Below are 26,092 nucleotides of genomic sequence, written 5' to 3' on the forward strand. Positions count from 1 at the left end.
TTCCTGGAAAATTCCCAGCGGGAATCGGAGCCACGCCCACTTTTTTTGGGAATTTTTGGGGCTTTTTTTTTTTTTTTTTTGGGTGGAATTTTGGGGATTTTTTTTTCTGTTTTTTTTCTGGATTTTTATCCCGATTTTTTTTAAAAAAAAAAAAATTTTTTTTTTTTTTCCTTTTGGATCTCCTGTTTTTATTGGCTTGGGAATTTTTGGGATTGTGAATTATGAATTATGAATTATGAATTATGAATTTTGAATTATTAATTATGAATTTTGATTCCTAAATCGGGATTCAATCCGGATTTTTCATGGAAAAAAAAAATTAAAAAAAAAAAAAAAAAAGGAGGAAAAAAATCTTGGAAAAATTCCGAGCTCCTCCATTTTTCCCAGCTGGAATTTTTGGGAAAATTTTCCCACAAATCTGGAAAGATTTTTATTTTTTCAGGATTTTTTTTTGGAATTTTCCTGGAATTTTTTTTTAAGGATTTTCATGGAATTTTCCTGGATTTTTATGGAGGATTTTCGTGGAATTTTCCTGGAATTTTTTGAGGAGTTTTTTTTTTTTGGGGGGGGGGGGGGGGGGGATTTTTCCAGGAAAATTTTTTGGATTTTCTTGGAATTTTCCTGGAATTTTTTGTGATTTTCTTGGAATTTTCCTGGAATTTTTTGTGTTTTTCTTGGAATTTTCCTTGGAATTTTTTAAGGATTTTCTTGGAATTTTCCTTGGAATTTTTTAAGGATTTTATTGGAATTTTCCTTGGAATTTTTGGGGATTTTCTTGGAATTTTTTAAGGATTTTCTTGGATTTTTTGGGGGATTTTTTTGGGGGGAATTTTCCAGGAATTTTTTTAGATTTTCTTGGAATTTTCCTGGATTTTTATGGGGGATTTTCTTGGAATTTTCCTGGAATTTTTTAAGGATTTTCTTGGATTTTTTGGGGGGGAATTTTCCAGGATTTTTTTTAGATTTTCTTGGAATTTTCCTGGATTTTTGGGGGGGATTTTCTTGGAATTTTCCTGGAATTTTTTAAGGATTTTCTTGGATTTTTTTTTTGGATTTTTTTAGGGGGTGGAATTTTCCGGGAAATTTTTTTGGATTTTCTTGGAATTTTCCTGAAATTTTTTGGGATTTTCTTGGAATTTTCCTGAAAATTTTTCTGGGATTTTGTTGGAATTTTCCTGAATATTTTCTGGGATTTTCTTGGAATTTTCCTGGAAGTTTTTGAGGACTGTCTTGAAATTTTTGGGGGTTTTTTTGCGGGGCATTTTATTGGAATTTTCCTGGAATTTTTTTAAGATTTTCTTGGAATTTTCCTGGAAATTTTCTGTGATTTTCTTGGAATTTTCCTGGAATTTTTGGAGGATTTTTCTTGGAATTTTTGGGTGGTTTTTTTTTTTTTTTTTTTGGGATTGTTTTGGAGATTTTTTTTTTTTTTTTTGGAATCTTCAGAATCCGATCCCACTCCTTGAATTTCCACCCAAAAATTTTTTTTTTAAGGATTTCCCTCCAAAATCCCTCTTTTTCCAATCCCTAAATCCCTTTTTTTTTTTTTTTTTTAAACGACCTCTGACATTCCCAAAAAAAATCCCAGAGCAGATTTTTTTAGGAATAAAAAAAAAAAAAAAAAAAATAATCCCAAAAATCTCAAAAAAATTTCTGGAGCTGATTTTTTTTTTTACTCCATCCCTGGGGGTTTTTTTTGCTTCTTTTTTTAATGGAAAAAAAAAATTATTTATTCCCAAAAATCCCTCTTGGAAAAATCTTAATTTTTTTAAATTATTTAAAAAAAAAAAAAAAAAAAAAAGCAGAATTTCCAGCTTTTTTAAACCAAAAAAAAAAAAAAAAAAACCTGGAATGTGGAGCAGGGGAGGGATTTTTTTTTTCTGGGATATTCCCAAAACTCTTCCCACTTTTCCCTTTTTCCTGATTTTTTTTGGAAGGAAAAACTTGATTTTTTTTTTTTTTTTTTTTTACCACTCTACCCTAAAATCCTGGATTTTTCCAAGATTCCCAGAGGGAATTTGGGGAAAATTCCATTTATTTCTCCTTTTTGTTGTTTTTTTTTTTTTTTTTTTCTCCCAGGAATTTTCTCCTTTTTCCTTGGAATTTTTTGTCTATATTAGACAAATTCCCCTCCCAGTCCCATTTTATTCCCACTTTTTATCAGATCAGGAGGGGGAAAAATGCCCCAATTTTCCTTTTATTTCCCCCCCCCCCCAATTTTCCCCCAAATTTCCCCAATTTTTCCCCCAGTTTTCCTCATTTTTCCCCAATTTTTCCCAATTTTTCATCAATTTTTCCCCATTTCCCCACAATTTTTCCTAATTTTTTCCCCAGTTTTTCCTAATTTTTTCCCCAAATGTTCCCCCAATTTTCCCATTTATTCCCCAATTTTTTCCCCAATTTTCCCCCAATTTTTCACCATTTTTTTCCCATTTTTCCCCCAATTTTCCTCAAATCTTCCCCAATTTTTCCTCAATATTTCCTCATTTTTTCCCCAATTTTCCCCCAATTTTCCCCAATTTTTTCCCATTTTTTCATCCCCTAGAACAGAATATTTATGAATATTTAAATATTTTTGGGATAATTCCCCTTTTTTTTTTCCTGGGAATTCTCATCCAGAGACTTGGGGGGGGGGGGGGGGGGGGTGGGGGGGTTGGAATTTTTTGGGATCAGGGTTTTGATTTTTTATTTTTTTTTAATTTTTTTTTTGTTGTTTTTGGGATTTGACTTCTCCAAAGTGGGAAATTTGGGAATTCTGGGGGGAATTTTCCAGGAACAAAAAAAAAAAAAAAAAAAAAAAAAGCATTTGGCTCTTTTCTGGAATGGAAATTTCCTGGATTTGGGATGGAATTCATGGAATTTTTTTGTGGACTGGGAATGGAATTTTCCAGGATTTGGACAGAATTTGTGGAATTCTCCAGATTTGGGACAGAATTCATGGAATTTCCTGGATTTGGGATGGAATTTGTGGAATTTTCCTGGATTTGGGACGGAATTCGTGGAATTCTCCAGGATTTGGGACGGAATTCGTGGCATTTTCTGGATTTGGGACAGAATTCGTGGAATTTTCCTGGATTTGGGACAGAATTCATGGAATTTTCAAGCCATTCCCAGGGAGAATCCGATGCCTCTGGATCACGGATGGACTTCTGGAATTCTGGGAATGTTCATGGAATTTTCATGGATTTGGGAATGAAACTCATGGAATTTCATGTTTGGGAATGGATTTTTCTCGGACTTGGGAATGGAATTTTCCTGGGTTGGGAATGGAATTCCTGGAATTTTTTTTCCTGGAATTTTTCCTGGAGTTTTTAGGTTTGAGAATGGAATTTTTCCTGGAATTTTTCCTGGAATTTTCTGGTTTGGGAATGGAATTTTCTTGGGTTGGGAATGGAATTTTTCCTGGAATTTTCTTGGGTTTGGAATGGAATTTTCCTGGGTTGGAAATCGAATTCCTGGAATTTTCCCCTGGCCATGAGGGGACATCGGGGACAGCAATGGGGACAATGGGGACAGCAATGGGGACAGGAATGGGGACAATGGGGACAGCAATGGGGACAGGAATGGGGACAGGAATGGGGACAATGGGGACAGCAATGGGGACAGGAATGGGGACAGCAATGGGGACAGTGGGACAGCAATGGGGACAGCAATGGGGACAGCAATGGGGACAATGGGGACAGCAATGGGGACAGCAATGGGGACAGCAATGGGGACAGCAATGGGGACAGTGGGACAGCAATGGGGACAGCAGTGGGGACAGCAGTGGGGACATGGGGACAGCAATGGGGACAGGAATGGGGACAGCAGTGGGGACAGCAATGGGGACAGCAATGGGGACAGGAATGGGGACAGCAGTGGGGACAGTGGGACAGGAATGGGGACAGTGGGACAATTCTGAGGACATTGAGGGGATTGGGGACATCGGGGACACATAGGGGGGGAACACTGCGGCCATGAGGACGGGACCGCCCTGGGGTGGCCTTGGGGTGGGGTGGGTGACACGGGGACAGCAATGGGGTGGCACAGGGGGACAGGAGAGCCCGCGGGGTGATGGTGGTGGAGGGAGGGGACAATGCCGCCCCTCTGGGGACAATGGTGACACCGTCGTGTACCCCCAGGCCGCCCGGAACTACAACTCCCGGCAAGCTCCGCGCCGCAACGCGCTTAGACGGAGCGCGCTGATTGGCTGCGGGGTTTGGACCAATCAGCGCGCGCGTTGTTGGGTGTTGTGTGGGGAACGGGCCGGCGCTGTGAGAAGGGGTCAAGATGGTTCTGGAGAGCACCATGGTGTGGTGAGAACGGCACGGCAGCTCCGGGATCCCGTCGTGCTGCCCCCGGCACCTTCACGGCAACTCCAGGCCCGGCCCGGTCCGGCCCGGCCCTGCCCGGCCCGGCCGCTTTCCCTGAGTCATGGCGGCCCGGGCCTGAGGGCTGAGGGGGTTTGGGGGTGCTGAGGGGACAGGGAAGGGTGTGAGGGGACAGACGGGCTGGGCTGAGGGGAAGACAGGGCCTCAGGGGTTTGGGGAGGGGTCTGAGGAGATTTAGGGGGATCTCAGGGGATTTAAGAGGGTCTCAGGGGGATTTAAGGGGTTCTGAGGGGGATTGAGGGGTGTCTTTGGATTTAAGGGGTTTGAGAGGGATTTTAAGGAGATCTGAAAGGGTTTAGGGGTGTCTGAGGTGATCTAGGGAGATGTGAGGGGACTTTGGGGGAATCTCAAGGGACATGGGCGTGTCTTGGGATTTGGGAGGAGGGGGGAGTCTGAGGGGATTTAGGGGATCTCTGAGGAGGACACAGCACCTGAGGAGCTTGGGGGGGTGGGGGAGTTTTCCTCCGAGAGCCAACTCTGCAATTCCCGTATTTTGTTCTGGGGTTTATTTTTTTTTTTTTTTATTTTTTTTTTTTCTTTTTCTTTTCGCCTGTTCGTGTTTTTTTCCCGGAATTGCAGCGTGGATAACAGCGAGTACATGCGGAACGGGGACTTCCTGCCCACGCGGCTGCAGGCGCAGCAGGACGCCGTGAACATCGTGTGCCACTCCAAAACCCGCAGCAACCCCGAGAACAACGTGGGGCTCATCACCCTGGCCAAGTGAGGGGCTGGGCAATGTGGGGAAAGGAGCCGGGGATTCGGGGGATTCGGGGGAAAGGAGCTGGGAATGCTGAGGAAAGGAGTTGGGGATTCAGGGATTTAGGGAGAAGGAGCTGGGCATTCAGGGATTTAGGGAAAAGGAGCTGGGCATTCAGGGATTTAGGGAGAAGGAGCTGGGAATGCTGAGGAAAGGAGCTGGGGATTCAGGAATTTAGGGAAAAGGAGCTGGGCATTGAGGGAATTCCAGGAGAAGGAGCTGGGGATTCAGGGAATTCCAGGAGAAGGAGCTGGGCATTCAGGGATTTAGGGAAAAGGAGCTGGGCATTCAGGGATTTAGGGAGAAGGAGCTGGGAATGCTGAGGAAAGGAGCTGGGGATTCAGGAATTTAGGGAAAAGGAGCTGGGCATTGAGGGAATTCCAGGAGAAGGAGCTGGGGATTCAGGGAATTCCAGGAGAAGGAGCTGGGCATTCAGGGATTTAGGGAAAAGGAGCTGGGGATTCAGGGATTTAGGCAGAAGGAGCTGGGCATGCTGAGGAAAGGAGCTGGGGATTCAGGGATTTAGGGAAAAGGAGCTGGGCATTCAGGGAATTCCAGGAGAAGGAGCTGGGGATTCAGGGAATTCCAGGAGAAGGAGCTGGGGATTCAGGGATTTAGGGAAAAGGAGCTGGGGATTCAGGGATTTAGGCAGAAGGAGCTGGGCATGCTGAGGAAAGGAGCTGGGGATTCAGGGATTTAGGGAAAAGGAGCTGGGCATTCAGGGAATTCCAGGAGAAGGAGCTGGGGATTCAGGGAATTCCAGGAGAAGGAGCTGGGGATTCAGGGATTTAGGGAGAAGGAGCTGGGGATTCAGGGAATTCCAGGAGAAGGAGCTGGGGATTCAGGGATTTAGGGAGAAGGAGCTGGGGATTCAGGGATTTAGGGAAAAGGAGCTGGGGATTTAGGGAAAAGGAGCTGGGGATTCAGGGATTTAGGGAGAAGGAGCTGGGGATTCAGGGATTTAGGGAAAAGGAGCTGGGGATTTAGGGAAAAGGAGCTGGGGATTCAGGGATTTAGGGAAAAGGAGCTGGGGATTTAGGGAAAAGGAGCTGGGGATTCAGGGATTTAGGGAAAAGGAGCTGGGAATGCTGAGAAAAGGAGCTGGGGATTCAGGGGATTCAAGGGAAAAGAGCTGGGGATTTAAGGAAAAGGAAATCCCCCAGGAATTGCTCCCTAAACTTAATCCCAGGGCAGAATTCCCTCCGTTATTCCCATGGGAATTTTTGGGAATTTCCCTTTTCCCAGTAACTGTGAGGTGCTGACCACGCTGGGGTGGGATTCCCTCCGTTATTCCCATGGGAATTTTTGGGAATTCCCTTTTTCCCAGTAACTGTGAGGTGCTGACCACGCTGACCCCCGACACCGGGCGCATCCTCTCCAAACTCCACACGGTGCAGCCCAAAGGAAAAATCACCTTCGGCACCGGGATCCGCGTGGCTCACGTGAGTCCTCCTCCCCTCATTCCCAGAAAACTCATGGAATTCCGTTGGTTTGTTGTTTTTTTCCCAAGTTTTTAAGGGGTGTGGATGAGGGGAATGGGATTTTCCTGAAGGGAATTTTGTTTGGTTGTTTTTTGGGGTTTTTTTTGTTTTGGTTTTTTTTTTTTTTTTTTTGTGGTGGGAATGGTGGGGGAGGTTTTAAAGCTCGGTGAGAATTGGTGGAATTGTGACTCCAACCTAAATCCATGGAAATTCCATGGAAATTCGTGGGAACCTCATGGAAATATCAGGGAATTCCATCTAAAGCTCAGGAAATCCCATGGAAATCCTGTGGAAATTCATGGAAATGCCACAGAAATCCCAGGAAATTCCATCTAAATCCATGGAAATCCCGTGGAAATTCATGGAAATCCCACAGAAATCACAGGAAATTCCATCTAAATCCATGGAAATCCCGTGGAGATTCATGGAAATCCCACAGAAATCCCAGGAAATTCCATCTAAATCCATGGAAACCACATTGGAAGGAAATCCCATGGAAATCCCACACAAATCCCATGAAATTCCATCTAAAGTTCAGGAAATCCCATGAAAATTCATGGAAATCCCACACAAATCCCAGGAATCTCCATCTAAATCCATGGGAATTCATAGAAATCCCAGGAAATCCCATCTAAATCCATGGAAACCCCATTGGAAAGAAATTCATGGAAATCCCAGGAAATTCCATCTAAGGCTCAGGATGAAGCCTCAACCTGAATTTTAGGAAGTCCAAATCTAAATCCATGGAAATTTCACATTAATCCATGGAAATTTCTCATAAATCCAGGGAAATCCAATGGACATCTGTGGAAATCCCACAGAAATCCTGGGAAATTCCATCTAGAGCTCGGGATATCCCGTGGAAATTCATGGAAATCCAGCATAAATTCTGGGAAAATAAAACTGAGGAAATCCAACCTAAATTTTAGGAAATCTAAATCTCTGGATTTTCCCCATAAATCCGTGGAAGTTTCACAGAAATCCATGGAAATCCAGCATAAATCCATGGAGATTTCACAGGAATCCTTAGGAATTTCACAGAAATCCACGGAAACCCACTATGAATTCATAGGTGTTTCACGTAAATCCTCGGGAATTTCGCACAATTCCATGGAAATGTCACAGGAATTCCCTCTAAATCCCAAGAATTTCATCCAAGCACTGCCCTAAACCCAACCCCAGGGAGCAGATCCTGGGATCTGGGGCTGGGGGGGATCCCGGGAAACGGCCCCAAATCCAGGGAACGGCCCCAAATCCCGGGAAACGGCCCCAAATCCCGGGAACGGCCCCAAATCCTGGGAACGGCCCCAAATCCAGGGAACGGCCCCAAATCCAGGGAATGGCCCCAAATCCAGGGAATGGCCCCAAATCCTGGGAATGGCCCCAAATCCAGGGAATGGCCCCCAAATCCAGGAAACGGCCCCAAATCCTGGGAACGGCCCCAAATCCTGGGAAACGGCCCCAAATCCAGGGAACGGCCCCAGATCCCGGGAAACGGCCCCAGATCCTGGGAAACGGCCCCAGATCCCGGGAAACGGCCCCAGATCCCGGGAAACGGCCCCAAATCCTGGGAAACGGCCCCAAATCCAGGGAACGGCCCCAGATCCCGGGAAACGGCCCCAGATCCCGGGAAACGGCCCCAAATCCTGGGAAACGGCCCCAAATCCAGGGAACGGCCCCAGATCCCGGGAAACGGCCCCAGATCCCGGGGAACGGCCCCAAATCCTGGGAAACGGCCCCAAATCCAGGGAACGGCCCCAAATCCTGGGAACGGCCCCAAATCCCAGGATTTTTGGTGCAGCTGGCGCTGAAGCACCGGCAGGGCAAGAACCACAAGATGAGAATCATCGCCTTCGTGGGCAGCCCCGTGCACGACAGCGACAAGGACGTGAGTGGGATCGCTGCGGGATCTGGGCCGGGATCACGGCGGGATTGGGATCGCTGTGGGATTGGGATCAGGATCACTGCAGGATTGGGGCTGGGATCGCTGCGGGATCAGGGCCAGGTTCCCAGCGGGCTTGGGATCACTGTAGGATCGGGGCTGGGATCACTGCAGGATTGGGATCACTGTAGGATCGGGGCTGGGATCACTGCAGGATTGGGATCACTGTGGGATTGGGATCAGGATCGCTGCAGGATTGGGGCTGGGATCGCTGCGGGATTGGGATCGCTGCGGGATTGGGATCGCTGCGGGATTGGGATCGCTGTGGGATTGGGATCACTGTGGGATTGGGATCAGGATCACTGCAGGATCGGGGCTGGGATCACTGCGGGATCGGGGCTGGGATCGCTGCGGGATCGGGGCTGGGATCGCTGCGGGATCGGGGCTGGGATCCCAAAGGGATCGGGGCTGGGATCGCTGTGGGATTGGGGCTGGGATCGGGGCTGGGATCGCTGTGGGATTGGGGCTGGGATCACTGCGGGATCGGGGCTGGGATCCCAAAGGGATTGGGGCTGGGATCCCAAAGGGATCGGGGCTGGGATCGCTGCGGGATCGGGGCTGGGATCCCAAAGGGATCGGGGCTGGGATCCCAAAGGGATCGGGGCTGGGATCGCTGTGGGATTGGGATCACTGTGGGATTGGGATCAGGATCACTGCAGGATCGGGGCTGGGATCGCTGCGGGATCGGGGCTGGGATCCCAAAGCGATCAGGTCTGGGATCCCAAAGCGATCGGGGCTGGGATCCCAAAGGGATCGGGGCTGGGATCCCAAAGGGATCGGGGCTGGGATCGCTGTGGGATTGGGATCACTGTGGGATTGGGATCAGGATCACTGCAGGATCGGGGCTGGGATCGCTGCGGGATCGGGGCTGGGATCCCAAAGCGATCAGGTCTGGGATCCCAAAGCGATCGGGGCTGGGATCCCAAAGGGATCGGGGCTGGGATCACGACAGGATCGGGGCTGGGTTCCCAGCGTGTTCAGCTCTGGGGTCGCAGCGGGATCAGCTCTGGATCCCGCTGATCCCGGGCTCATTCCCGCTGTTTTTCCCAGCTGGTGAAGCTGGCCAAGCGCCTGAAGAAGGAGAAGGTCAACGTTGACATCATCAACTTCGGCGAGGAGGCGAGAACCCCACCCGCCCCGCAAAAACCCCCAAATCCCTTTCCCTCCCACACAACCCCACGCAATCCCACGATTCCCCAGATCCCAGGGTTTTCTTTTTTGAATTCCCAGGAGGCCAACACGGAGAAGCTGACGGCGTTCATCACGGCTCTCAACGGCAAGGACGGCAGCGGCTCCCACCTGGTGACGGTGCCGCCGGGCCCCAGCCTGGCCGACGCCCTCATCAGCTCCCCCATCCTGGCCGGGGAGGGAGGGGCCATGCTGGGCCTGGGGGCTTCCGACTTCGAGTTCGGGGTGGATCCCAGCGCTGATCCCGAGCTGGCGCTGGTAGGGATCGCGGAATTCCCAAAATTCCATGGGATTGGGGATTTCCAGCCCTAAAATCCCATAAAATCCCGAATGTCGCGATTCCCCCATCCATGTCCCAATTCCCTCATCCCTGCTGGGCCTGGGGGCTTCTGACTTTGGGTTCCGGGTGGATCCCAGCGCTGATCCCGAGCTGGTGCTGGTAGGGATCGCGGAATTCCCGAAATTCCGTGGGATTGGGGACTTGCAGCACCAAAATCCCATAGAACTGGGAATATCCAGCAGAAAATCCCAAGATGTCCCAATTTCCCCATTCCTGCTGGGCCTGGGGGCCTCCAACTTTGGGTTCGTTGTGGATGCCAGCGCTGACCCCGAGCTGGCGCTGATAGGGATCACAGAATTCCCAAAAATCCATAGGATTGGGAATTTCCAACGTTGGAATCTCACGAAATCCCAAATTTCTCGGTTCGCCCCCCACCACCGACCCCTCATTCCCAGGAATCTGGCAGTTTCCAACATCACAATTCCACCAATCCCAAACTTCCCGACTCCCTCAGGGGCGACCCCAAAATTTCCGTGGGATTGGGGAATTTCCAACATCAAAACCCCCAAATCCTCGGCTCCCAGCCCCCTCCCGCCCGTCATTCCCGCTTTCTGCCCGATCCCAAATCCGGGATTTTGGGCTTTTCCCAGGCTCTCCGCGTGTCCATGGAGGAGCAGAGGCAGCGGCAGGAGGAGGAGGCTCGGAGGGCGGCGGCGGCCTCGGCAGCGGAGGCCGGGATTGCTGCGGCCGGAGGGGACGGTGAGGCTGGGATTTGGGGGAATATTATGGGATTTGTGGGGGGATTTATGGGATTATTTGTGGGATTTGTGGGATTGGGAATGATGGGATGGGATGGGATTCATGGGATGGCTTTGGGATGAACATTTGGGAAAAATCCTTCACTGGGAGGGTGGGGACGCCCATTCCTGGGATCCCCCATGAATTCCTGGGCTATCCCATGGGTGATCCCCATTGTACCTCATGGACCATTCCCAGTCTGTCCCCTGGATCATTCCCAGTCTATCCCATGGACCATTCCCAGTCTGTCCCCTGGATCATTCCCAGTCTATCCCATGGACCATTCCCAGTCTATCCCATGGATGGATGGTGCATCATTCCCAGTCTGTCCCCTGGATCATTCCCAGTCTATCCCACGGACCATTCCCAGTCTATCCCATGGACCATTCCCAGTCTGTCCCCTGGACCATTCCCAGTCTGTCCCCCAGACCATTCCCAGTCTATCCCCCAGACCATTCCAAGTCTATCCCATGGACCATTCCCAGTCTCTCCCCCAGACCATTCCCAGTCTGTCCCCTGGACCATTCCCAGTCTGTCCCCCAGACCATTCCCAGTCTGTCCCCCAGATCATTCCCAGTCTGTCCCCCGGACCATTCCCAGTCTATCCCACGGACCATTCCCAGTCTGTCCCCCAGACCATTCCCAGTCTGTCCCCCGGACCATTTCCAGTCTATCCCATGGACCATTCCCAGTCTCTCCCCCAGACCATTCCCAGTCTGTCCCCCAGATCATTCCCAGTCTGTCCCCCGGACCATTCCCAGTCTATCCCACGGACCATTCCCAGTCTATCCCACGGACCATTCCCAGTCTATCCCATGGACCATTCCCAGTCTGTCCTCCAGACCATTCCCAGTCTGTCCCACGGACCATTCCCAGTCTGTCCCATGGACCATTCCCAGTCTCTCCCCCAGACCATTCCCAGTCTATCCCCCAGACCATTCCCAGTCTCTCCCCCAGACCATTCCCAGTCTCTCCCCCAGACCATTCCCAGTCTCTCCCCGTTCCCGTTCCCGTTCCCGTTCCATCCCAGGCACGGCTGGCTCCTCATTCCCGGCGCGTTTTCCCGCAGAGTCGGACGAGGCCCTGCTCAAGATGACCATGGGGCAGCCCGAGTTCGGCCGGGCGGGGCTGCCGGACCTGAGCTCCATGAGCGAGGAGGAGCAGATCGCCTACGCCATGCAGATGTCCCTGCAGGGAGCTGGTCAGAGCCCTTCCCCGCCGGCAAAACTCGGGGAAAACTCGGGAAAAGCTCGGGGAAAACTCGGGGAAAACTCGGGGAAAACTCGGGGAAAACACGGCAAAAGCTCAGGGAAAACTCGGGGAAAACTCGGGGAAAACACGGCAAAAGCTCGGGGAAAACTCGGGGAAAACTCGGGGAAAACACGGCAAAAGCTCGGGGAAAGAGCGGGGAAAAACGCGGGGAAAACTTGGGAAAGACTTGGGAAAAACCTTGGGGAAAAAGCTCGAGAAAGACTTGGGAAAATCATGGGGAAAACACGGGGAAAACCTTGGGGAAAAAGCTCGGGAGAGTCTTGGGAAAATCACGGGGAAAACTTGGGAAAGACTTGGGAAAAACCTTGGGGAAAAAAGCTTGGGAAAGACTTGGGAAAATCACAGGGAAAACTTGGGAAAAACCTTGGGGGAAAAGCTAAGGAAAGACTTTGGAAAAACACGGGGAAATCTTGGGGAAAAACTTGGCGAAAACTCGGGGAAAAAACATGGAAAACACACGGGGGAAACTTGAGGAAAATGCCAGGAAATCTCAGGGAAAACCTTGGGGGAAACGCGGGAGAAAACTCTGGAAAAGCTCGGGGAAAACTCGGGAAAGACTCAGGGAAAAGCGTGGGAAAGACTTGGGGAAACCTTGGGAAAAACTCAGGAAAAAACCCAGGAAAACCTTGGAAAGAACTCAGGAAAAACCTCAGGAATTCTGACCCAGGGCTTGGGTGGGAAGGTGGATTTTTTTTTTTTTTTTTTTTTTTTTTTTCCCCCCCATGGGTTTTTGGGGTGGGATTGGGGTTTTGGGGGAGTTTTCCCAAGTTGATGGAGGGGAAACTTTTGGGAAACCCCTGGGAAAACCTCGGGAATTTCAGCCTGGCTGGTGCCAGGTTTTATTTTATTTTTTTTTTTTTTTTCCCATGGGTTTTTGGGGTTGGGGTTTTGCAGAGTTTGCCCAGGCGGAGGCGGCTGAGGTGGACAGCGGAGCGGCCATGGACACGTCCGAGCCCGCCAAGGTGAGCCCGAGGGGAATTCCTGGGAATCCCGGCTCCGTCCGGGCCGTCCCATCCATCCTGTCCCATTAATCCCGTGTCCCGTCAATCCCATCCCATTATCCCGTTCCCATCCCATTATCCCGTCCCATTATCCCGTCCCATTATCCCATCCCATTATCCCATCCCATTATCCCGTCCCATTATCCCGTCCCATTATCCCGTCCCATTATCCCGTCCCATTATCCCGTCCCATTATCCCGTCCCATTATCCCGTCCCATTATCCCGTCCCATTATCCCATCCCATTATCCCGTCCCATTATCCCATCCCATTATCCCGTCCCATTATCCCATCCCATTATCCCGTCCCATTATCCCGTCCCATTATCCCGTCCCATTATCCCATCCCATTATCCCATCCCATTATCCCATCCCATTATCCCATCCCATTATCCCATCCCATTATCCCATCCCATTATCCCCTTATCCCCTTATCCCATTATCCCATTATCCCATTATCCCATTATCCCCTTATCCCATTATCCCATTATCCCATCCCATCAATCCCATCCCATCAATCCTATCCCATCCCATCCCAGTACCTCAATCCCATCAATCCCGTCCCAGTCCCAAATCCTTTCCCAATCCCACCGTAATCCCATTTATCCCATACCAGAATTCCAGTCCCAATGTCCCAGTGTCCCCATCCCATCAATCCCAATGTCCCAATGTCCCCATCCCATCAATCCCAGTGTCCCCATCCCATCAATCCCAGTGTCCCCATCCCATCAATCCCAATGTCCCAATATCCCCATCCCATCCCATTGTCCCCATCCTATAAATCCCATCATTCCCATCCCATAAATCCCATCGTTCCCATTATTTCCACCGATCCCATCACTCCAGTTTTCCTGTGGACCCAGACGATCCCAAATCCCCCAGGATGATCCCAAATTTCCCAGAACAATCCCAAATTTCCCGAAACAATCCCAAATCCTCCAGGACAATCCCAAATCCTCCCAGACCATCCCAAATTTCCCAGAACAATCCCAAATCCTCCAGGACAATCCCAAATCCCCCATGACCATCCCAAATCCTCCCAGACCATCCCAAATTTCCTGAAACAATCCCAAATCTTCCAGGACAATCCCAAATCCTCCAGGACGATCCCAAATCCCCCATGACCATCCCAAATCCTCCAAGACCATCCCAAATTTCCCAGAACAATCCCAAATCCTCCAGGACCATCCCAAATCCTCCAGGACAATCCCAAATCCTCCAAGACCATCCCAAATCTTCCAGGACCATCCCAAATCCTCCAGGACAATCCCAAATCCTCCAAGACCATCCCAAATTTCCCGAAACAATCCCAAATCCTCCAGGACGATCCCAAATCCTCCAGGATCATCCCTAATCCTCCAGGACCATCCCAAATCCTCCAGGACAATCCCAAATCCTCCAAGACCATCCCAAATCTTCCAGGACCATCCCAAATCCTCCAGGACAATCCCAAATCCTCCAAGACCATCCCAAATTTCCCGAAACAATCCCAAATCCTCCAGGACGATCCCAAATCCTCCAGGATCATCCCTAATCCTCCAGGACAATCCCAAATCCTCCAAGACCATCCCAAATCTTCCAGGACCATCCCAAATCCTCCAGGACAATCCCAAATCCTCCAAGACCATCCCAAATTTCCCGAAACAATCCCAAATCCTCCAGGACGATCCCAAATCCTCCAGGATCATCCCTAATCCTCCAGGACAATCCCAAATCCTCCAAGACCATCCCAAATTTCCCAGAACAATCCCAAATCCTCCAGGACCATCCCAAATCCCCCATGACCATCCCAAATCCTCCCAGACCATCCCAAATTTCCAGAAACAATCCCAAATCTTCCAGGACAATCCCAAATCCTCCAAGAAGATCCCAAATCCCCCATGACCATCCCAAATCCTCCCAGACCACCAAAATTTCCCAAAACAATCCCAAATCTTCCAGGACAATCCCAAATCCCCCATGACCATCCCAAATTTCCCAGAACAATCCCAAATCCTCCAGGATGATCCCAAATCCCCCAGGACCATCCCAAATCCTCCAGGACCATCCCAAATTTCCCGAAACAATCCCAAATCTTCCAGGACGATCCCAAATCCCCCGGGATTCTCCTGAATTCCCGTTTTCCCCGCAGGAGGAGGACGACTACGACGTGATGCAGGATCCGGAATTCCTGCAGAGCGTCCTGGAAAACCTTCCAGGGGTGGATCCCAACAACGAGGCCATCCGGAATGCCATGGGATCCCTGGCGTCCCAGGCAGCCCGGGAAAACCGGGAAAACCGCGACAGGAAGGACGAGGAGAAAAAATGAACCCCGGGAATTCCAGGGAAAAAGGGGCGGGAATCGACGGGATTGCTCGGGAATCGCAGAAATAAAAGGAATCAAAGGAGTTTCTTGGGAAGTATGAGAACCAAAGGAATTTCTTGGAAGTACAAGGAATTTCATGGGAATGCTCGGAGTAATAAAAGGAATTTAGAATTTAGCGGGAATAATAAAAAAGGGGTTTCTTGGGAATTTTGGGGAATAATAAAAGGGATTTCTTGGGAATGTTGGGGAATAATAAAAAAGAATTTTTGGTGAACTGCGGGAATAAAAAGACTTCCCGGACTGGGGCAAGCGGAACTCGGGAATTCTCCGCCCTGGGTTTACTGGGAGTAGGAATTCCCGGGAATTCCCTGGAATTCCTGCAGCAGCTCCCGGCATCCTCCGCGCGCTGTTTACAGTGAGACCACGGGGCGGGGCTAACTGGATGGACAATTAAATGAACCAATCAGCGAACGGGAGGAGCGGATGTTGTCCTTTGGGCGGCCAATGAGGTTGTTTTGCTACGTAAGAGTGGCAACTCCGTGGACCAGTGAGCGACGAGATCGGCTTGGCGGGCTTTTGGGCACTTCAGCCAATGGGAGTGCGAGGAGACAGAGACGGCCTTGAGTGACAGCGCTCTCCACCACTAGCACCGCGCAGCAGGCGGAAGTGGGCGCGACGTTCCTTCAGCCGCTCTTGTGAGTGACAGCGCTGGCAGCGAATGGGAGGAGGGGGCTGAAGCCCCTCCGGGCCCGGGCTGGGCGGGCTCTGGTGCTGAGGGAAAAAATCCTGCGCCCGATAGGAGCTGCCGGCTGGGAGCTGCCGCCATGGGCGCTCCCTGAGGCCAATGGCGTCCGGAACCCGCGCTTGATTAACAGCGCGCTGTGACCAATGAGAACCGAGGTGAGGCGGGGGTTAATTGATAGACAGTGCTTTCTATTAATTAACAGCGAGATGCGCCAGCGCTGGCGACCAATAGGAAGCGAGGACGCCGCGGTGGGCGGAGCTTTGTTGGTTGAATGCCACCCACGCTCCCCAATCAACACTCTCGGTGAGGGGAGGGTCTTGCTCAGCCAATGGGGAGTGCGGAGCGCCGCGATCAGCATTGCGTGACAGCGGAGTGGACCAATCAGAATATGAGTTTATACGAGTGACTGACAATTCAGCCAATGGGAAAGCGCGGCGAGGGCGGGAGCGCGCGGCGCGAGCGGCCGGCGGGGTTGGGGGGGGCCAAGCAGGAAGTGGCGGAGGGGAAGCGGCGCCTCTGAGGGGCCCGAGCGGGACCGGTTTCGGGATTTGGTTTCGGGATTTGGGATCGGGATCTGGGATCGGGAACAGGGATCGGCATCGGGAAGAGGCGGCGGCAGCCGGGGAGCGCCCCCCGCGCGCATCTCCAGGTAGCGGGGCCTGAGGGGCGGGAGAGGCCTGAGGGGGTCAAGGCCTGAGGTGGGGGGGGGGGCGAGGCCTGAGCGGGAAGCGCGGCCTGAGGGGTCCGGGAGGAGAGGGTAGGGATGGGCATAACCCCCCCAAATCCCGGGATTTTGGGAGGGCAGAGGTGACGATCACCCCCCGAAATCCTGGGATTTAGAGGGGTCATCGTCACCCCCGCCCTCAAAAAATCCCGGGATTTGGGGAGGTCATCGTCACTCCCCCGTTCCTGGAATTTTGGAGGGTCACGGTCACCCCCAACCATCCCAAATTCCGGGATTTTGAGGGGTCATCTTCACGCCTTCCCACATTAAAAAAAAAAAAATGAAAAATCCCGGGATCTGTGGGGATCAGGATCATCATCTCCACCCCCATCCTGAAATTCTGGGGTCTCACGGTCATCCCTTCCTCATCCCAAATCCTGGGATTTTGGAGGGGTTACGGTCACCCCCTCCATCCTGGAATTTTGGGGAGTTTGGGATTGGGGTGGTGAATTTGGGATGGGGAGTTTGGGATTGGGGATTTAGGATTGGGATGGGGAGTTTGGGATCGGGATTGAGAGTTTGGGATCAGGGTGAGGAGATTGGGATGGGGAATTTGGGATCGGGAGTTTGGGATGGAGTGTTTGGGATGGGAATGGGGAGTTTGGGATTGGGAAATTGGGAGTTTGGGATGGAGGCTTTGGGATCCTGAATATTTGGGAAAACCCCAAAATCCCACAGAATCCCTGCCCAGCCTCCCCCAGCCCTTTTGGGAATCCTGGGAAAATCGGGAATCCTGGACCCTCCTGGCTCCTGACGGGGCTGGAGCCGTTCCCTTTCCTGTCGGGATTTTTGGCATCCGTCAGGATTTTCAGTTCAGGATCCTGGGATCGGGGCTGGCCCCGGTCGGTGCCGCAGCTTCGGGGCCGGCAGATGGTCGGGAATTAATTCCCTCCAAATCCTGGGAATTTAATCCCACACGGATCCCTCGGGATCAGGCAGCTGTGCCAGCACGGGGGCGGGAAGGGGATGGGGAGGGGGATTTTGGGATCAGGAGTTTGGGATTGGGGGGTTGGGATCAGGATGGGGAGTTTGGGATCAGGAGTTTGGGATCAGGATGGGGAGTTTGGGATCGGGGGGTTGGGATCAGGATGGGGAATTTTGGATCAGGAGTTTGGGATTGGGATGGGGAGTTTGGGATCAGGAGTTTGGGATCAGGAGTTTGGGATCGGGATGGGGAGTTTGGGATTGGGGGGTTTGGATCAGGATGGGGAGTTTGGGATCAGGAGTTTGGGATTGGGATGGGGAGTTTGGGATCAGGGGGTTTGGATCAGGATGGGGAGTTTGGGATCAGGAGTTTGGGATCGGGATGGGGAGTTTGGGATCAGGAGTTTGGGATCGGGATGGGGAGTTTGGGATTGGGGGGTTTGGATCAGGATGGGGAATTTTGGATCAGGAGTTTGGGATTGGGATGGGGAGTTTGGGATCAGGAGTTTGGGATTGGGATCGGGAGTTTGGGATTGGGATGGGGAGTTTGGGATCAGGAGTTTGGGATTGGGATGGGGAGTTTGTGGCTATCCCGCTTTTCCAGCCTCCTTTTCCATAGGAAACTGAGCTGGGAAAGATTTTCCAAACCCCACTCCTGATCCCAAACAGCTCCTTTAGGATTTCCCAGGCCTGGGTGTGCTTATTCCCCCCCCCCCCCACCAAAAAAAACCCAAAAACAAAAATCCTGGGATCACAGGAAGAAAGAATTGGGGTGGGGAAATCATTCCCAAAGATTTGGATGTGAGTGGGGAAGGACAAGGAGCACAATTCCCCCCTGGAAAACAATTCCCAAAGGGATTCCCAAAGGATTCATCCCCTACCTGGGGATAAAAGGACAGGAAAAAGGGGATTTGGGAAGGAAAAGGCCTCTCCCGAGGCACATTCCAGAGGGAAAATGAATGGAATTCCACCTGCTGGGGGGGAGGTTCCAGAAGCCTCAAATCCAGAGGGAATTTGGGGCTGGAATTTGGGGTTGGATCCCCGATTTTCCACCTCAAATCATGGGGGAATTCGGGGCTGGAATTGGGGTTGGATCCATGGGCTCTTTCCTCTTTTCTCCTGGCTTTCCAAGCTGGAAAACCGTGGGATCCAAACCCTTCCTAATTAAAGTTTTTCCCTTTAAAAAAAAAAAAAAATTCCCTGGAGCTTCCAGACCTGCTGGAAGTGCCAGGAAACCCAGAATTCCAGGGGTTAACAGGGAATTGTTGTCCCTGGGCTGTGACAGATCCCGGGCCCGTCTCCAGGTCGGGAACAGGGCCTGGATTGAGCCGGGATGGGGCCGGATCCCGAGGCTTTCCCGGGAATTCGGCAGCGGGGCTGGAATGGGAAGGGAATTTTTGGGAGGGGAAGGGGGATTTTTGGGATAAAAGGTGGGATTTTTTGGGATGGAGAGGAGGTGTTTGGGGTGGAACGGGAAATGAACTGGAATAAAATGGGATGGGAATGGAATGGGAGTGGAAGTGGAAATGAAATAAATAGGAAAGGGAACGGGGAAGGAATAAAAATGGGAATGGGATGGGGATGGGAACGGAATAAAACTGGGAATGGGAATGGAATAAAAATGGGGGTGGGATAAAAATGGGAGTGGGATAAAAATGGGAATGGGATAAAAATGGGAATGGGGTAAAAATGGGAATGGGATAAAAATGGGAATGGGGTAAAAATGGAACGGAATAAAAGCGGGAACGGGATGGGAAGGGAAAAGGCTGTGGAACATCAGAATTCCCTGGGGTTTCTGGGGATGAAAACCCAGGAATTCCCACTTGGAACCCCCAGATTCCCAGGGCCCTCATCCCCTTTCCCATTTTCCCCTTCCCTCCCAGTCCTCCCCAATTCCCCAGCCATGGGGGACATGAAAACCCCGGATTTCGACGACCTCTTGGCCGCCTTCGACATCCCGGACATCGACGCCAACGAGGCCATCCATTCCCACCACGAGGATCCCGAATCCCACGGGAAACAAATCCCGGGGGACCCCGGAGCCGCCGTCCCCACGGAGCACGTCCTGCCCCACCCGGACATCTCGGCCGTCAGCGTCATCGTCAAGAACACCGTGTGCCCGGAGCAGCTGGAAAACTTGGATTCCCGAGGAAAAGATGGACACGGGATGGCCCCGAGGCTCCTCCAGAACGGTTTCGGAGCTTCTGACGCGGCCAGATCGCCGAATTCCCGCGCGGTGGAGGCGTCTTCCAACGGGGAGTGTTGGGGCAAGGAGAAAAACCCCAAAACTTTGGATTTGTTCTCGCATTTCAGCCCCGATCCCAACGAGGACGGCGCCAATTTGATCGACAGATCCCGGGAATGCAAAGCCAAGGAGAAATCCCTGGCCGTGCCCTCGCTGGCTCCGTCCCCCACCCCGTCCTCCGTGGATTGCAAGGAACCCTTGGGAGAAACGGCGGAGAGCTTGGATCCCGCTTTTCCGACGCCGTTCCGGGCCGCCGACGGATCCCACCCCATTCCCTGCATCAAAAAGGAGGAATCGGACTCGGAGGAGGCTCCAGCCAGGAGCTCCAGCCCCAAGGGGTTGGTGCTGGATCACCTGAAATCCGTCACCGTCCGCTATTCCGCCGAGGATTCCCCGTGGCCGGGCTCGGATTCCGGGATCGACGCCGCGGCCGAGCTCAAACGCTCGCCCGGGAGCCCTCGGGAATCTTTTTCCTCTCCGGGAATTCCCATCCCGCCTTCTTCTTCTTCTTCTCCCAAGCTTTTGAAGGAAGAACGGGAAATGCTGGAGAAATCCGTGAGGAGCCCCCCGAGCGTTTCCAGCGGCGAGGAAGAGGAGGAGGAAGAGGAGGAGGAGGAAGAGGAGGAGGAAAACACCAACTCGCCGTCCTCCAGCTCCTCGCGGCCGCTCAAAGTCCGCATCAAAACCATCAAAACCTCCTGCGGCAGCATCACCAGGACGGTCACCAGGGTGTCCTCGGACTCGGAACCGCCCTCCGCCAAAACCCCCAGCGAGCAGAATTCCCAGGAAACCACGGAGTGTCCCGCCGGCGCGGACACGCCCAAGGAAAAATCGGAACTTTCCAGCCCCTTGAAAAACACGGAAGGGCCGAAAATCGTCAGCGTGCAGCTGGGCAACGGCACCAAGCTGAAGGGCACGGTGCTGCCGGTGGCCACCATCCAGAGCGCCAGCAGCGCCATGCTGATCGCCGCCAGCGTGGCCCAGCAGAAATCCGTGGTTCTCCCGGCAAAATCCGGCAAATCCGTGGCGAAAAACATCCTCAACCTCGTGCCTCAACCCCTCCCCAAAAGCGACGGCAGAACCAACGGCGCCCCCAAAACCAACGGCGGCGCGGCGGCGCCGAAATCGGCGCCGAGCGTCGCCGGCACCGTCATCTCCCGCAGCCAGTCCAGCCTGGTGGAAGCTTTTAACAAAATCCTCAACAGCAAGAACCTGCTGCCCACCTACAAACCCAACCTGAGCCCTCCGGCCGAATCCAGCTTGGCTTTGCCGCCTCTGGGCTACCGGTGCCTGGAATGCGGCGACGCCTTCGCCTTGGAGAAGAGCTTGGCGCGTCACTACGACCGGCGCAGCATGCGCATCGAGGTGACCTGCAACCACTGCACCAAACGCCTGGTGTTCTTCAACAAGTGCAGCCTGCTGCTGCACGCCCGCGAGCACAAGGACAAAGGTTTGGTGATGCAGTGCTCGCACCTGGTGATGAGACCCATCGCCCTGGAGCAGATGATCGGCCAGCCCGACATCACCCCGCTGGTGTCCTTGGCTCTGCCGGCCGCCGGGAAGGTGGCTCAGGACGGAGGGAATTCGGCGCAGGAGATGCCGGTGTTGCCGTTGGGGTCGGAGCAGAGCAGCTACAGCTGCTTCAGGTGTTTGGAGTGTAAGGAGCAGTGCAAGGATAAGGCGGGGCTGGCGGCGCATTTTCAGCAGGTCGGGGTGGTCACCAGCAGCAGCAGCACGGTGAGGAGCGGAGGGGACGGGGGGGAGAAGGTGGGAGAGGAGTGGGAGGTGAGGGGAAGGCGGTGGGAGAACTGGGAGAGAACTGGGAGACGAGGGGAGAGAACTGGGGGGTGGTGGGAGAGAACTGGGGGGTGGTGGGAGAGAACTGGGGGGTGGTGGGAGAGAACTGGGAGAAGGTGGGAGGGAACTGGGAGATGGTGGGAGAGAACTGGGAGATGGTGGGAGAAGGTGGGAGGGAACTGGGAGAAGGTTGGAGAGAATGGGGAGATGGTGGGAGAAGGTGGTGGGAAAGAAGTGGGAGAAGATGGTGGGAGAAGGTGGGAGAACATTGGGAACATCCATCCATGGATCCGTGGATCCTTTCATCCCACCCCTTCAATCCTGTCCCATCCCATCAGTCCCATCCCATCAATCCCATCCCATCAGTCCCATCCCATCAGTCCCATCCCATCAATCCCATCCCATCAATCCCATCCCATCAATCCCATCCCATCAATCCCATCCCATCAATCCCATCCCATCAATCCCGTCCCATCAGTCCCATCCCATCAATCCCATCCCATCAATCCCATCCCATCAATCCCGTCCCATCCCATTCCATCAATCCCATCCCATCGATCCTGATCCCTGCAGGGAATTTTCCAAGATCCCAGATCCATTCTGGATCCATTCCTGGATGGAATTTTCCCAGAACCTTTTTGGAATCTCGACCCCCCCCGTTGGGAATTCTCCCAGAACTTCCTGAGATCCCAATCCCCGTTGGGAAATTCCCAAAACCCCAAAACCATTCTGGATCCATTCCTGGATGGAATTTTCCCAGAACCCTTTTGGAATCTCAACCCCCCTGTTTGGAATTCTCCCAGAACTTTTTGGGATCCCAATCCCTGTTGGGAAATTCCCCAAATCCCAAAACCATTCTGGATCCATTCCTGGATGGAATTTTCCCAGAACCTTTTTGGAATCTCGACCCCCCCCCCCCCGTTGGGAATTCTCCCAGAACTTCCTGAGATCCCAATCCCCGTCGGGAAATTCCCAAAACCCCAAAACCATTCTGGATCCATTCCTGGATGGAATTTTCCCAGAACCCTTTTGGAATCTCAACCCCCCTGTTTGGAATTCTCCCAGAACTTTTTGGGATCCCAATCCCTGTTGGGAAATTCCCCAAATCCCAAAACCATTCTGGATCCATTCCTGGATGGAATTTTCCCAGAACCTTTTTGGAATCTCGACCCCCCCCCCCCGTTGGGAATTCTCCCAGAACTTCCTGAGATCCCAATCCCCGACGGGAAAATTTTCCCGCGACGCTTCCTCCATTGGCGAAACTCTCCCGCACCTTTTTTATTCATTCTTTTTTTTTTTTTTTTTTTTTTTTTTTTTTTTTTTTTTTCACCTGAGACCCTTTCCGCCCCCTCGTGGATCCCGGAATTCCCGGAATTCCCTGTTCTTGAGGGGCTGTGGGATTTGTCCCCAGGTGTGCTCGGCGTGCCCCATGATCCTGTCGAACCGCTGCAGCTTCAGCGCCCACCAGCGCATGCACCGCAGCCGCCCGCCCCACGTCTGCCCCGAGTGTGGGGGCAACTTCCTGCTGGCCAACTTCGAGGGGCACCTCAAGGAGTCCTGCCTGCACTTCTCCCGCAGGGTGGGCTACAGGTGAGGAGTCCCGGGAATTCCGGGAATTCCGGGAGTCCTGGGAATTGCGGGGCGGGAGGCGTCGGAACGGTCCAGAAATGGAGTTTTGGTCCAAAATGCGTTGGGAATTTCCTGATGGTCACCACCCCGAGGAGTTGTGGGTTCACTTCTGCTGGGTGGGGTACAGGTGAGGAATCTGGGAATTCCAGGAATTCCAGGAATTCTAGGAATTCAGGGAATTGCAGGATGGCGGGATGATGGGAGGGTCCAGAAATGGAGTTTTGGCCCAAAATGTGTTGGGAATTTCCTGCTGGTCACCACCCCGAGGAGTTGTGGGTTCACTTCTCCTGCAGGGTGGGCTACAGGTGAGGAATCCCAGGAATTCCAGGAATTCTAGGAATTCAGAGAATTGTAGGATGGCAGGATGATGGGAAGATCCAAAAATGGAGTTTTGGCCCAAAATGTGTTGGGAATTTCCTGCTGGTCACCACCCCGAGGAGTCCTGGCTGCAGGGTGGGAGCATCCAAATCCCTGCTGGAATTTCCCCAGAACTTTTTTTGGGATCCCAATCCCTGCTGGAATTTCCCCAGAACTTTTTTTGGGATCCCGATCCCTGCTGGAATTTCCCCAGAACTTTTTTTGGGATCCCGATCCCTGCTGGAATTTCCCCAGAACTTTTTTTGGGATCCCGATCCCTGCTGGAATTTCCCCAGAACTTTTTTTGGGATCCCGATCCCTGCTGGAATTTCCCCAGAACTTTTTTTGGGATCCCGATCCTTTTTTGGGATTCTCTCAGCACCTGGAAATGTTTGGGATCCTGCTTTCCTTTGGTAATTCCCCAGCCCTGATTGGGATCCCCCTTTTTTTGGGAATTCCCTGACCATGATTCCCCTTTTGGGAATCTCCCCGTTTTTGGGAATTCCCCATCCCTGACCATGATCCCCCTTTTGGGATCCCCCCATGTTTTGGGAATTCCCCATCCCTGACCATGATCCCCCTTTTGGGATCCCCCCATGTTTTGGGAATTCCCCATCCCTGACCATGATCCCCCTTTTGGGATCCCCCCATTTTTTGGGAATTCCCCATCCCTGACCGGGATCCCCTTTTGGGATCCCCCCCATTTTTTGGGAATTCCCCATCCCTGACCGGGATCCCCTTTTGGGATCCCCCCATTTTTTGGGAATTCCCTGACCGGGATCCCCCTTTTGGGATCCCCCCATTTTTTTGGGAATTCCCTGACCATGATCCCCCTTTTAGGATCCCCCCATTTTTTTGGAAATTCCCCATCCTTGACCGGGATCCCCCCTTTTTTCTTTTTTTCTTTTTTTTTTTTTTTTTTTTTTTTTTTGGGAATTCCCCAGGTGTCCCAGCTGCTCCGTGGTTTTCGGCGGGGTCAATTCCATCAAATCCCACATCCAGAGCTCCCACTGCGAGGTTTTCCACAAATGTCCCATCTGCCCCATGGCCTTCAAATCCGCCCCCAGCGCCCACGCCCACGTCTACACCCAGCACCCCGGCTTCAGCAACCAGCAGTCCAAGTGAGTATTCCCAGGGAAAAAAACAGAAATTCCCACTGTTTTCCTCTCAATTCCTCCTTTTTCCCCAGTGCCCGGCGTCTGCTGGAGCGGGGCTCGGCTTTCGTCCCGGGAAAAATGGGATGTGGGGGAGTTGGGAATGAAGGGTTTGGGGTGGGGTTGGGAATGGGAGATTTGGGAATGGGAGATTTGGGAATGAGAGATTTGGGAATAAAGGGTTTGGGCAGGGGTTGGGAATGGGAGATTTGGGAATGGGAGATTGGGAATGAGAGATTGGGAATAAAGGGTTTGGGCAGGGGTTGGGATGGGAGATTTGGGAATGGGAGATTGGGAATGAGAGATTTGGGAATGGGAGATTTGGGAATGAGAGATTTGGGAATGGGAGATTGGGAATGAGAGATTTGGGAATGGAGATTGGGAATGGGAGATTGGGAATGAGAGATTTGGGAATGGGAGATTTGGGAATGGGAGATTGGGAATGAAAGGTTTGGGGTGGGGTTGGGATGGGAGATTTGGGAATGGGAGATTGGGAATGGAGATTTGGGAATGGGAGATTGGGAATGAAAGGTTTGGGGTGGGGTTGGGATGGGAGATTTGGGAATGGGAGATTTGGGAATGGGAGATTGGGAATGAAAGGTTTGGGGTGGGGTTGGGATGGGAGATTTGGGAATGGAGATTGGGAATGGGAGATTTGGGAATGGGAGATTGGGAATGGGAGATTTGGGAATGGGAGATTGGGAATGAGAGATTTGGGAATGGGAGATTGGGAATGAAAGGTTTGGGGTGGGGTTGGGATGGGAGATTTGGGAATGAGAGATTGGGAATGAGAGATTAGGGATGGGAGATTGGAATAAAGGGTTTGGGGTGGGAGATTTGGGAATGAAGGATTGGGAATGGGAGATTTGGGAATGAAAGATTTGGAGATTTGGGATGGGGGATTTGGGAATAAAGGGTTGGGGGTGGGAGATTTGGGAATGGGAGACCCATTTTTTATGTGCTTCCCCCCCAATTTTTCCATGTTTTTTTCCTGGTTTTCCATGTTCTTTTCCCATTTTTATGTATTTTTCCTGTTTCCCCACATGTTCTCCCCCATTTTTTCCCCATTTCCCCCCCCGTGTTTTCCCATTTTTTCCCATTTTCCCTTTTTTTTTCCCATTTCCC

At 52.0% G+C, this 26,092-nt stretch overlaps 2 protein-coding genes across 4 annotated transcripts; both read left to right on the plus strand.

Annotated features, from left to right (window-relative positions):
• Nucleotides 1-4,060: 4,060 nt before the first annotated feature.
• Nucleotides 4,061-15,486, plus strand: PSMD4 (proteasome 26S subunit ubiquitin receptor, non-ATPase 4). 3 transcript variants are annotated; one of them, XM_062511342.1, is made up of 10 exons: nucleotides 4,061-4,295; nucleotides 4,950-5,090; nucleotides 6,455-6,569; nucleotides 8,410-8,496; nucleotides 9,601-9,669; nucleotides 9,781-9,996; nucleotides 10,669-10,782; nucleotides 11,888-12,017; nucleotides 12,983-13,050; nucleotides 15,219-15,486. In XM_062511342.1, the coding sequence occupies exons 1-10, from the start codon at nucleotides 4,270-4,272 to the stop codon at nucleotides 15,393-15,395; spliced, it is 1,143 nt and encodes a 380-aa protein (XP_062367326.1). In that variant the 5' UTR covers nucleotides 4,061-4,269; the 3' UTR covers nucleotides 15,396-15,486. The 3 variants fall into 3 exon arrangements, with proteins under 3 accessions (XP_062367326.1, XP_062367323.1, XP_062367325.1); XM_062511341.1 differs by having other exon boundaries at nucleotides 4,067-4,295; nucleotides 10,669-10,777; nucleotides 11,886-12,017; XM_062511339.1 differs by having other exon boundaries at nucleotides 4,065-4,295; nucleotides 9,601-9,996; nucleotides 10,669-10,777; nucleotides 11,886-12,017.
• A 4,202-nt stretch (nucleotides 15,487-19,688) lies between these two features.
• Nucleotides 19,689-25,074, plus strand: ZNF687 (zinc finger protein 687). The gene is given in 4 exon segments (XM_062511252.1): nucleotides 19,689-21,767; nucleotides 23,239-23,417; nucleotides 24,758-24,938; nucleotides 25,003-25,074. Coding segments are annotated over 4 exon segments (2,511 nt in total).
• Nucleotides 25,075-26,092: the final 1,018 nt, after the last annotated feature.

This window comes from Cinclus cinclus, chromosome 31 (assembly GCF_963662255.1).
Source record: "Cinclus cinclus chromosome 31, bCinCin1.1, whole genome shotgun sequence".
NCBI classification, from domain to species: domain Eukaryota; kingdom Metazoa; phylum Chordata; class Aves; order Passeriformes; family Cinclidae; genus Cinclus; species Cinclus cinclus.